Source organism: Nothobranchius furzeri, chromosome 14 (assembly GCF_043380555.1).
Source record: "Nothobranchius furzeri strain GRZ-AD chromosome 14, NfurGRZ-RIMD1, whole genome shotgun sequence".
Classification (NCBI taxonomy): Eukaryota; Metazoa; Chordata; class Actinopteri; order Cyprinodontiformes; family Nothobranchiidae; genus Nothobranchius; species Nothobranchius furzeri.
Genome location: NC_091754.1, coordinates 44772424 through 44784594, shown reverse-complemented (window position 1 = coordinate 44784594; position 12171 = coordinate 44772424). Strand labels below are relative to the sequence as shown.

General features: G+C 45.3%; 1 protein-coding gene across 4 annotated transcripts; it reads left to right on the top strand.

Annotated features, from left to right (window-relative positions):
* Positions 1 to 404: 404 nt before the first annotated feature.
* LOC107380820 (peroxisomal succinyl-coenzyme A thioesterase) lies at positions 405 to 7116 on the top strand. 4 transcript variants are annotated; one of them, XR_008563713.2, is made up of 12 exons: positions 501 to 641; positions 959 to 1160; positions 1229 to 1328; positions 1403 to 1593; positions 2064 to 2233; positions 4631 to 4750; positions 4873 to 4955; positions 5039 to 5132; positions 6303 to 6383; positions 6456 to 6597; positions 6667 to 6853; positions 6954 to 7116. XR_008563713.2 is itself a non-coding variant. In XM_015952181.3 (11 exons), the coding sequence occupies exons 2-11, from the start codon at positions 965 to 967 to the stop codon at positions 6795 to 6797; spliced, it is 1308 nt and encodes a 435-aa protein (XP_015807667.1). In that variant the 5' UTR covers positions 405 to 631; positions 959 to 964; the 3' UTR covers positions 6798 to 6931. The 4 variants fall into 4 exon arrangements, 3 of the variants coding, with proteins under 3 accessions (XP_015807667.1, XP_015807664.1, XP_015807665.1); XM_015952181.3 differs by lacking the exon at positions 6954 to 7116 and having other exon boundaries at positions 405 to 631; positions 6667 to 6931; XM_015952178.3 differs by lacking the exon at positions 6954 to 7116 and having other exon boundaries at positions 6667 to 6931.
* The last annotated feature ends 5055 nt before the right edge of the window (positions 7117 to 12171 follow it).

The following is a 12171-nucleotide window of genomic DNA, read 5'->3' as shown; positions in this document are numbered from 1 at the left end:
AAAAAAAGATTCAGGAATGTCCCACAGAAAGCAGGAACCTGGTCACCCTAACGGCAGCAAATAAGCCAATCAGGAAGGCTCAGAGCCTGAGAGTCTGGGAAGGTGAGCAGGATCGAACCATTTTTGAGACGGGGGAGATTTGCTGTATTTTTGTTTTTAAAACATAACATTTAGACCTATTGTATGGTTTTTATATATTACTAATGTGTTAAAAATCACCACAAAGAGTAAAAATAAATAGATAATTAAACTTTAGGGGTGCTTCACCCCCCACCCAAAAAAAAAACTGGCTAGAAACCTATGCTAGAAACGCATATGGTAGAGCCCTTCTAGCCAATCAGAGGCGAGAAAGGCGGGACCTTCCTTAGACATGGTACAATTCCAAATGACGCGTCCATGCGACGCCAACAGGTCTGCGTGCGTGTAGTCTTGACTCTAGCGCGAGTCGCGCGCGCACATCAGCTGGTAGAACCTCGGAGAAGGGAGCAGGTCTGATCCAGTGCTGTAGACCACAGACACATCTATATCTATATATTTATGTCTATACTGTAGACAGGCTACAGCCGGAAACAGACCGGGGAAGAGGCCCGGTGGACTTTAACGGGAATCACGCCTTCCGCTGAAGAAAACGGTAAAGTAAGGCAAGTAGAAGGTTACGTACTCAGGTGTGTGAGTGTGTGTGCGTGTTAAGGTGGGCACCTGTAACTCTGGTGTTACACCTGAACAGGTACACACGTGGGCTTCTAGTAACCCGGAGGCTCAGCTGTATGTGAAGTGAAATACCGCGATAACGGAGTTATGAACGGTTTACAAAAATAAAACCTGGGACAAAAGAAAAGTTCAGTCTGAGAAAACTGCAGTATCAGATAAGAGCAGCAGCCTAGATCACGTAGCTGTAGAAGGAACTGTAGAAGGTCATCAGACTCGGTCCAGATGTTTGTGTAATTCTGATTAACAGCTGGCCATGGAGAGGAACCCGTTGTTTGTGAAGCTTTCAGCCCAGCCGTCCAGAGCGCTCGTGGACGAGAGGTTTGTTGTCTTGGTCCAGAACGCCGTCCCCGGTTCTCAGCTGACTGTCCATGCCCTCCATCAGTGTGAAGATGGACACAGCTGGCAGGCGTTTGCTCATTACATCGCTGACGCCATGGGGACAGTGAATGGTACAGAACCTGCACACACAATACTAATCTGTGAAGAAAGTTTATGCTGCAAAGTTTCTGATCTGCAGTTTCAGAGGATTCCAGTCTGGGTGGGACATATACTGGCACCGAAGCCATGGGTTTACTGTGGAGCCTCAAACCGGTTCCAGGCAGCAAACCTGGGCTCAGGTCAGTCAGCTGTTCAGGTTCTACCAGTAGCTACAGACATGATGACCAGAGCTGACCTTCCGGTCCTCTCTCAGGATGAGGAAGAAGAACGTCCAGACTCCGATGCTGGTGACTATCTCAGTGTACCAGGGTCACCAGACAGATGGCTTCGTGGACCAGGCACCGCTGGCCACTGTGGTGGTGGAGCGCTGGTACATGGCTCCTGGAGTTCGAAGGATCCCCGTCACAGAGTACGGCCTAACAGCAACCCTCTTCTTACCTGCAGGTAGTGGCTTGTTCTGCTTTGCTGGTCCATGAACCTCCTTTAACCTTTGATGCATGAATTATGAAATCTTCAACATGATTTTTTTAACAATTTTTTTCATTCATCTTTAGGTGTGAATGAAACAAATTTCATATTTACATGTTTTCTGTAACATTTAATTTACAAATAACTTATTACATGTCCACCTCAGTGGACAGTGCAATGTGAACATGAAATATGTTGGCTTGGCTTACTGAAGTCCAAATAGAGGGGCTCAAATGCAATAAAGTCTTCAACAGCTGTGCTTAATAGCAAAAATAAATAAATAACAATTTTGAGTACCTGTCCACTGTAGCGACCATTATGCTTCAAGATGTTTGTGACCAAACAGAAAGTGTTGAATGTGTTTTTCTCTGGTGAGCAGCTGTTTCTGAAACGCCTAACATTACAGTGAAAGTCCAGGACTGATTTTGTTTCCTTGGTTCCTGAAGGACCTGGTCCTTTCCCTGGTCTCCTGGACCTGTGGGGGGGCGGAGGACAATTGGTGGAGTACCGAGCAGCTCTGTTAGCATCCCATGGAATAGCATCGTTGGCCCTGGATTACCTCACCTGTAAATACTCAATGGAAACCAAGAAAACGGTTTCCAACCAGTACTTTGAGGTAAACTAGCTCATAAATGTCCTACGTTCTGTTTTGAGGGTCTTTTTGGAGAATTCACTGATACATGTGGTCCTCTATTAATGTTGAAGCGATGAGACCAGAGGTGGTAAGGGCAGATAGGTCAAAGGTCACCTCTCTGAACATTAACACAGTTTAGTCAGTCCGCGTTAGTAAAGACATCATGTTGGAATAATGTAACAGCTGATTACCCTGCAGTGTGTGTGTGTGTGTGTGTTCTTTTATTGTAGCAATTCTGTCTTAAAGGTTGAATAAAACATGGCATCCCTAAAACGTTGACCTGTTGAAAACGACTTGGTTACCTTGACCTTTTCTGGATTATTGTAATTGGCACAACATCAAAGCCTTCAGAGATAGAAGAGGTTTCAAAGGTCACACTGTTATCACTGTGTCTGTTACACATTGATAAAGCAGCTGCTTAAAACCAGTTTTTACATCATGTGACATCTTATCTGTCCTCACCAGACACTTTATTAGGTCCACCTCACTGATACCAGGAAGGACCTTCTTCTGTTTTTAGAACCAATTCAGTTTATTTCTAAAGCTCCAAATCAGGACCAGAGTCGTCTCAAGGACCGTCACACAGTAAACATTCCAATACAGGTCAGGTCATTAAGATAATCCGTAACACACACACACACACACACACACACACACACACACACACACACACACACAAAGACAAGTAATGTGTCTATAGTTATATTGTGATTTCTTAGTAAATATTCTATTTGGTGAGAGATAAACGTTATTGTATTTATCCTAGTGAATCTATAATTAAACGGATAAACTAGTAGTAGCACATTCAATGTCAAAGAGAGTAAAAAGTTATTATCAGGAGAGGGAGAATGTTTAAGTGATTAGCAGCAGTCTGCTAGACGTTGGCCCCCTCCATGAGGCCACCACAGCTCAGCAGAACATCACTGTAGCTTCTTCTGGGGAGAAAAACGCTTAGAGAAAAAATAAAGTTAACAGCTGAAATAGTTGGAAATAATACAGTTAAAGAGCAGATTGTAGAAGAAAGTAGTCGAGTGTGGAAAGTGGTCAGTAGGTCCTCCAGCAGTCTAAGCCTATAGCAGCATAACTACAGAGATAACTCTGGATAACCTAGCCTTTTAGATGGAGGCATGTTGGAGGCAGGGCAAGGGAGAATTGTCTTTATCGACTGTATACTCCACCTCCCTCTACTCCCCCACTTGTCCAGATCTGGGCTATGGGCTAACATCAGGTTTTAACCATAGGCCCTATCAAATAAAAATGTTTTAAGCCTAGTCTTAAAAGTAGACAAGGTGTCTGCCTCACGGACTAAAGCTGGGAGCTGGTTCCACAGGAGAGGAGCCTGATAACTAAAAGATCTGCCTCCCATCCTATTTTTAGATATTCTGGGAACCACCAGTAAACCTGCAGTCTGAGAGCGAAGTGCTCGGTTAGGAACGTATGGAACAATCAGATCACTGATTATGATGGAGTATGATGGAGTTTGATTATTAAGAGCTTTATATGTGAGAAGGAGGATCTTAAAATCTATTCTGAATTTAACAGGTAGCCAATGTAGGGAAGCTAAGACAGGAGAGATATGATCTCTCTTTTTAATTCTTATCAGAACTCTAGCTGCAGCATTTTGGACAAGCTGAAGACTTTTAACTACATTCTGTGGACTTCCTGAGAGTAATGAACCACCTTCATTAGATTCAAGAAAGTGTTGGAAACATTCGTCAGATGTTCTGTAGCCTCAGTTTCCTGCTCTAAGCTGTCAGGAGAGACACCTGGTATGAACTTGTGCTGCTGGAGTCCATCTGCAGCAGGTGGTGTGCTTCTGCAGACCTTGGTTAGAACCAGAGCTGATCTGAGCTGCTTTTGAACCGGTCTGACCTCAACACGACATTTTCATTTCTACAGCTGCTCCATATTAGACCATTCTGTATAAACACGTGTAATGGTTAAATATAAATATTATGAAATATTTTGATGTTCATACTGATGCAGGTCATCTTCTCTGCTTAGATCTAGATGCATTGATTTAGTGTCATGTGATCAGTTTGGCAAGCAGGTGAACAGGTGTACCACATGACGTGGCTGATGAATGTTGTCCCACAAGATTAAACGAGCAAATGTCAGAATTCTGCAGTGAAGGAATCACCAAACAGTCTAATGCAGGGCTGCCTGGTCCTGGGGGGCTGGTCTCCATCAGGTTTAGTGGTTTCTCTTCTGGTGCTGATCTGTAACTCATAACTACCACAAACTCACAGAAGGGCAGTGAGAGTCACTCTTTGCTTAGAAAAAGGCCTGCAGTAACCACATTGGTCCACAGGATGTCATTCTTGCTTTATTTTTACATACTGCACCTTTACACAGCTCTGACATATTTTCCTGTTGCAGATGGCCTACAGAGTCCTGGCTGAACATCCCCAGATCCTTGGCAGCAGAATCGCCATGTTGGGTCTGTCTTTGGGCACCAGCATAACATTCAGAACGGCCGTGTACTCTCAGGTCATAAAGGTCAGTAGTCTATTCAGGTTTTAACTTGGCTGAGTCGGAGTGAATGTTAGATTAGTTTATAACACATGTAATAACGATGAAAAGGACCAACGTAAAGATGATTATCTGATCCCGTCTTCCAGCTCAGATGTGCGGTGTGTATCAGCGGGAGTCACAGGCAGCCACACAATTCATCTTTGGAGGAAATCCTGAGTTTCTTTCACAGGTGGGCCTGTCCGCTCCCGAGTGACTGGTCTCTGTCAAACTTGAAATGCTAAATTATTTTTACACTTTTTTCTTTATTCACAGCAACGCTGATAAGATCCGCTTCAATGAGGAGAATGAAGTGATCTGGCGAGATCTGCTGCTACCCATCCCTAGTGACTCTACAAACAAAGTGGAAGTGAGTAGCGTTGCCTCTCATTTCCTGTCTAGTTCTGATTTATTTAATTCAATTTTAGTTATAAAGTGCCAAATCACGACAAGTCGTCTCAAGTCCTTCACACAGTAAACATCCCAATACAGGTCAGGAGCCTCATTTATCAAGCTTGCTTACGCACAAAACCACGTCAGAAAACTGCGTAAGCAACTTTCCACGCTAACTTGGGGATTTATAAAAGAAAACGTAGCAGAAAAATGTGCACAACTTTAAGTTGACTAAGGACCTGGCTTACGCACATGTTGGACATGGACAGCACCTGCAGTGCTGCTGCTGAGAAGGATACAATTATGAAATCCTGCAGCATTATCACTTGTACTGCTTCGTGTTTGCACGCGCACAAACACACACACACACACACACACACACACACACCAGAAAGATGTGTGTTTATTAAATCTGGACACATGATAGGCTTAAAAATGTTGAAATAATATTTATTTCAAACAAGGCTAAAATAGTAAACAGGTCCAAGTCGCTACATAAAAGTCTGATTCAAGTCCGCCTGTTGGATGTTAAACAAGTCAAGTCTAAAGTCGTCAAATTAATGACAGGAGTCCAAGTCATGTGACTCAGGTCCACACCCCTTGCTTCAACACACCTCACTGCTGAGTCATAGTAGCTCACAGGGTTACACATCAGTGATGGCGTTGTGATGAAACCAACTTTAACTAAAACTAAAGATTGTTCATCCATGTCAGGTCCCCAGTCTGCTAAAGCATCACTTACTCAGGAAGTACACTGATGAGAAACGTGTTAATATTACAGACGAATGTGTGAAAGTTGCCTCGTCGCTCGTATTCCCTCGTTAGCGCTGCTAGTTCCTGCGTGTCGTTGGGGAGAGATCTCATGACGTTTCATTATTCAGCCGCAGCATGTGTGTTTGAACTAAACAGGGCTGCATGAGACGTTCTGCCTGGTCTTTCATGGTTCCTCATACGCCAAACAGGTCCTGACCTAAGAAGCATCAGCAGTCTGCGTCAGAAGAGCACTCAGGTGTTTTCTTTCCTCAGCCCCGTGCTTTGATGAGGACTTTGGGAGGAATCCTTCAAAATGACAGCTCTTAGAAAGTGATCACAGCTTTTGTGTGATGGTGACATGTAGCCAACAGCTGCTGCTGTTTGTCTCTGACAGGTGGGACAAATCAAATGTCCTCTGCTGCTGATTGTTGGTGAGGATGATCAGAACTGGTGTGCCTACGAGTCAGCGATGGATGTAAGTTTAAAAATCCAGCGTTACATTGGGAAGGGTCCCTATTAGGTTCTGACCTCATTGCCTGTTGTCCAGATGAAGGAGATGATGGAGAAAGCGGGGAACAGCCACCTGCTGACGCTGCTGTCCTACCCAGAAGCAGGTCACCTGATCGAGCCCCCATATACTCCACACGTTCGCTCCAGTCAGTTTCGAGACATGTCCACGCGTCAGATAAGTACGTTTGCTGCTTGGTGTGTGAGTAGAGGTGATGCTGTTACCTGAGTGCTGGTTCTGCTGTCTGCAGTGATGGTTCTGTGGGGGGGGCAGACTCTGGGACATGCTCGTGCTCAGGAGGACTCCTGGAAGAAGCTGCTGGTCTTTCTGAGGGAACACCTGTACAGCAGCTCAAAGCCAGCTCCGCTGTCCCACCTTTAGCCCCCAGATGGCTGAAGGAGGGTTTTAGACTAGAGTATCTAGTCGCGTCTGCTCAGGTGAAAGGCTTTCTTGTTCTCCACGTCAGAACATGAACAGTTTCTATCAGCCAAATAAAGTCAGTTATTTTACCCTAAGCTTGTCGTTGTCATGTCCTAGGTCCCATGTCTCCCAGGATCGTTCCACGTGTCCTTTCAGATTTCTGTTGTCCTTCAGCTTCATCCCCAGTAACGGGAACTCCTCAGCTCCCATCCCATCTCTTCCCCTGTTATTATTCATGTATGCCAGCTCGGATGTGTGTGTCGGCGGGAGTTCTCATGTTCCTTTGATTTCTTTTCCTCCTATTTGTTTGTTTGTTTGTTTAGGTGACTGGCTCTGTTCTCTTGGTTTTTATTTTACCCTCCCTACCGCCCTTGCTCTGTTGATACTTTAGTTATATTGATCTCCCCTCCTTATCGTTGACTGTATTTTATTTAGTTATTAGTGGGGCGGGTGTCCCTTTGGGACACTAAACTGGGACTGATGGACACCCTTGACCTGAGGAGGGGGCTCTACTGGTCCATCTGCTCATGTAGTTGCTGGTTTGGTTCACCATTATAAATGTGTCAGCTATAGAAGGAGCCTCCAGCGAAAGGTCTACTCCATGGTGGGGGCCAGGAGAAACCACATTTTACATGGTTGGTTGCTTGTCCAACTGGTCCAAAACCAGTTGGATTTATGAGTCTGGAGAAGGCTTGTGACCTATTTTATAGGTCAACTTCATTAGAAAAAAACACAGCCTGTCTGGCTGTGAAGCAAACAGAATTAATGTCTGAATGCTGGTAACAAGCCTTACAGATTTACTCTCAGGTGGAGCATCAAAGCTCCTGCTTTAATGTCACGCCTGATACTTAAAACTTTATTGTTACTGTTTTTTGAATGCTTTATAATTCTGACCGGACACGGAGACAGAGGTGAAATAGAAAGGAAGAGACAAAAGGAAGGGTGTGTGTGTGTGTGTGTGTGTGTGTGTGGGAGGGGGGGGGGGTCCACAAAAATAAACAACCAATGATAAACAAGAGTCTGCTTCTAGAACTGCAGAAAAGGGACACACAACAATACAACAGGAGCAAGCTATCACTGTCAACTTGATGAGGAAATATAAAATCAACATTGTTTTACTGAACTATCACACGATAATAAATCACAGTGCATTTTGTGCCAACAGCCTTAAGACATGTATTGAACGTGCCCAAGTCCATTCTTATGAGAGCACCATGTGAGCACCTGTGTGTGTACACGCACGCGCTTGTATATGTAAGGTTTCTCTATAAAAGCGTCCAATAGAGAGTGTGAGGGACCACAGATCTGCCCCCTAAAGATGTGTAGGAGATGGAGGGAGCTCCAAGTCCCAGAGATCCAGGAGCTGCCCCAGAGCGCAGGGACCCCAGGGAGACTGCAACCAGAAAAGCCCCCGCTCCCCTCGAGAGGCGCAGAGGATTGCCCCGGGGGATATCAGCGGCAAGCCCACAGGCCCGCCCGCAGCCTCCCACCCCCTAGCCGGCCGAGCTTGGAACCCAGCGACCCGGGACCCAGGGGCGACCAGCCCCGCGGGGGACCCAACAGTGCCCAGGGACTTAGATCCCACCAGGCAGCCACCGGGATCAATCAGGCAGACGCCAAAAATCATAAACCCCATGACCCGGGAGCCGCGAACACTCAGGCAGACCACGGCACCACACTCCACACCAGGCGTGGCAGGGGGAGGGTAGGCGAAGATGTGTAGGAGCACAAGAAGTCCCAGGAGAGGGCAGGAGTCCAAGACCTCACCTGACATATACAGCCATACACAAACACAGTCACACACTGCCTCCCTCATGCTTACACACACACATACAGCCTGAGAATTACAAAAATGAATGCTAGACACCCACTCATGCTCCCCATACACACCCTATTCACTCTGGTCCCGGTACTGCTGCACATGGGGTACAACCATCACCGTTCCCAGAGTTCGCCCCTTTCTGTTGGGGTGCTGATGAGCAGGCACCTCCGCCCAACGCTGAGCAAAGCAACCCACCACCCCCATGTTGGGGACATGACGGCCAGCTTCCCCTCCTAGCCTCCAGCCCCGGGAAGCCAAGTGACAACAGAGGTGTGCTAAGACCCCTAGTTTCCCTCCGCCTGCTCCAATACAGTGTTGGTGCGTGTTGATGAGGTGTATTTGTGGCTGTGGTGAGTGGGCAGTGCGGGCATTGTCTGGCCCACGCCAGCTGATGCCACCACACAACCCCACTTCCCCCCACAGCCCTCTGTGTCTAAGTGCAGTTTAAAATTCGAAGGTGGCACCGGCACTCGTGTTGACTTTTAAAAAATTTTATCTCCAATTCCAACGGGTCACTGAGTGTTTCATGCAGGCTGAACATGAAAATAGTCTCCTACACCTATCTCCTGCATTAGCCTCTGACAGAAAACAGATGGTGAAACTCTAGGATTAGAAGATCCTGACAGATCTACGTCACACTGTCACTAACAGTGTTGGGCAAGTTACTTCAAAACTGTAATGCATTATTTATTACTTGTTACCCTCATTTTAAAGTAATTAATTACATTACAATATTACTGATTTCGAAATGTAAGGCATTACACCACTTTTGCATTACTTTAAGTTACTTTCACCAAAACAACTTCAATATGAATCTGGTAATCTGACGCTCAGTGAGCTCATGACATATATGTGGAAAGTGATGTGGTGTCTGAGCTAGGATTGCTGTTAAAAACAGTCGGATATAATAACAGTGCTTTAAAATGATTGTTTATTAAATAAAAGCAACAACAATCTGTACTCTCAGCACGCTGCCATCTTATATTAACTGAGCAGGGAGTGAGGTGGTGGGGGCTCCAAGCCTATATTTGCCTTGGTCCCCAAATGCCTTGTACGGCCCTGGATGTGGGACTGACTTCTGGGGTGATCTGATTCTATCACTAGTATAAATATTAAATGCTTATGTATATTATTGCTTTTCACTGGTAAAAATGTGTATTGGGGATAAATCTACCTACTTTTTTCTTTTCAAGCACTTTGTTTTGCTTTCTTGATTTTATGTGAATAATATCCTGCCCTTTCTCTCTAACCTTCCTGCATGCTGCATGTTTTCTCCGTCTTCTAGAAAAACTGTAAACTAGATTTCCTAGTTTCTAACTAATCAGCCAAAGGGATCTACCGAACACAAAAATAAATAAATAAAAGCTTCGCGCTGCGCTCCAGCAGCAATGAGTTGAAATCACCGGCGCACAGATTATGAACTCAGCTAAAAATTACATGAAGTACCAGAGAATATGGGCCGATATAAACGATCGCAAACGAATTACTTTGTTTTGGTGGAGCGATTTTGTGAATATAACAGCGGCCGCACGCAGGACGCAGCTGGAGTATTTGAGCCATTACCGCTGCGTCCTCTCTGCTCATAGAATGCCCGCAAAGCTGAGTCCATAAATGACGTCATATATGTGGATACTGGTTTTCAGGCTTCCCGCAATTTGAATTTTTAGGAAACCCGCATCTTGATTCTGGGTTTAAAAATGCATTGTAATTACCGCGTTACTGACAATTGTACCGAGTAAATATTACCATTTTCTGTCCCTGTAATGCCTTACATTACCACATTACAGCAAAAAGCAATGCATTACAGTAGTTAATTACTTTTGTACCGTGTTACTCCCAACACTGGTCACTAACATTCATGGACTCTCCCATCTAGGCTCCAGGCTTGTGTTATTTATAAAGATAAAACATCAACGAGTTGCATTGCTGATAGCCAATCAGAGGAGAGATGTCTAAAAATAAAGAAAAAACTTTTAAGTCCTGTTGTCTGAATTTACTTTGTCCTCCAGCTGACTTCTCTGTGCTGATACAGGTGATAGAGGACGACTCACAGGGCATTCGTTCCTGCCAGAGACCACTGCAGGTTAAACACACACCTTAGGTGTTATTTACGGTGAGTAGCCACTAGAGGGCAGTGTTAACTACAAAACACCTCTTTCTTGTACGGAACACTTCAAGTTACAGCATAACAAAAACTAATCTAACCAACACCAAAATACACAAACAACTAATCTGAGATGCAAAACAAAAGCAATGACTAACAGCATCCATCTTGTTTTTCACACTGCGAGTGTGTGTTTGTGTTTACAAGGAACAGTGGTGTGAAATCTGGAATTCCAAGCACTGGTGGGTTTAGCAAACAATCTAAAATTTTCTCGAGTGAGCTTTGATCCTGGTCGACACAATTTGTTTGGTAACTTGACTGGTTTTCTTTGAGCTTATCTTTATTGTGGCGGCGTCTGCATTCTCTTGCTTCCTTGAGCCAGTATGAGCTAAATTGACCGTTTAGAGGGTGAATGAAAGCCTCTCAGCCCCTCCACCCTTTGTGAGCAGGAGACACAGTTTGCCACTTCAGCCCCTGGACGCTGCCCTGCAGCAGTATGTTTACAGATCAGCACAGACCAGCCTTCCTTCTTTTATGTTCTGAGCTCAGTTCTTATGGCGTGCTACAGGCTGAGTCATGCTAACATCATGCTTGAGCAACACACCAATAAAATCCCAGTGTTGAAACACCAAAGTGTAACATCAAGGCCTACAACTGGTTTTAAAAGTGTCAGAAAAAAGTCTGAGACAGGAATTTGTACCAAATACAAGAGAATTGTTGGTACAGTTGAAACACTAATGGGCCATTCCCAGCTGTACCGGGTCGGCCCGGGCCGGATAGCGTAGGTTGTTTACATATCTGGGTGGCCTGGTATTTTTCCGGGCCAACCAAGGCTCATTCTCAGCCCTCTTCTCTAGGGGGTCTGCTTCAGGCCGACCAGGGCCAACACACCCACTGCTGACAGCAAATTCACACCTTCCATTAGAGCAAGCCTCTGATTGGTGGGTAGAATCAGCCCACATGGGCTTAAGACAAGGATGTGTGGAATCAACCGGGCCAGGCTGGGGCCGACTTGGGCTACCTGGCCTGGGTCGACCCAGTACAGATGGGAATGGCCCATTAGCTCATTAACTGAGTTGGTGTGGGCTGGCCCTTCTCACAGCACAGCTAAACTTAGCTACAGGGTTTTATCCTCCTCTGATTGGCTGGAAAAGAACTCTTCTCCAGAGATCTCCCTAATCCTCTTTCAATAAACTGTCTTCATCCAGTCCACAGAGCCAATCCTTCCTGCTTGTGTCTTCTATGTGTAACAGGTGGATTATATCTCAAACTGGGCAACAGGTGGAGCAGAGAAGTCCATTTACAACTCCTGTAATCATCAGAGTGGATAATTAGAACCAGCCTTTTGTTTTATGAGAACTGAAGAACCCATAGAGGTCACCAACAGATCGCTTTGAGGCTTTCAGGAC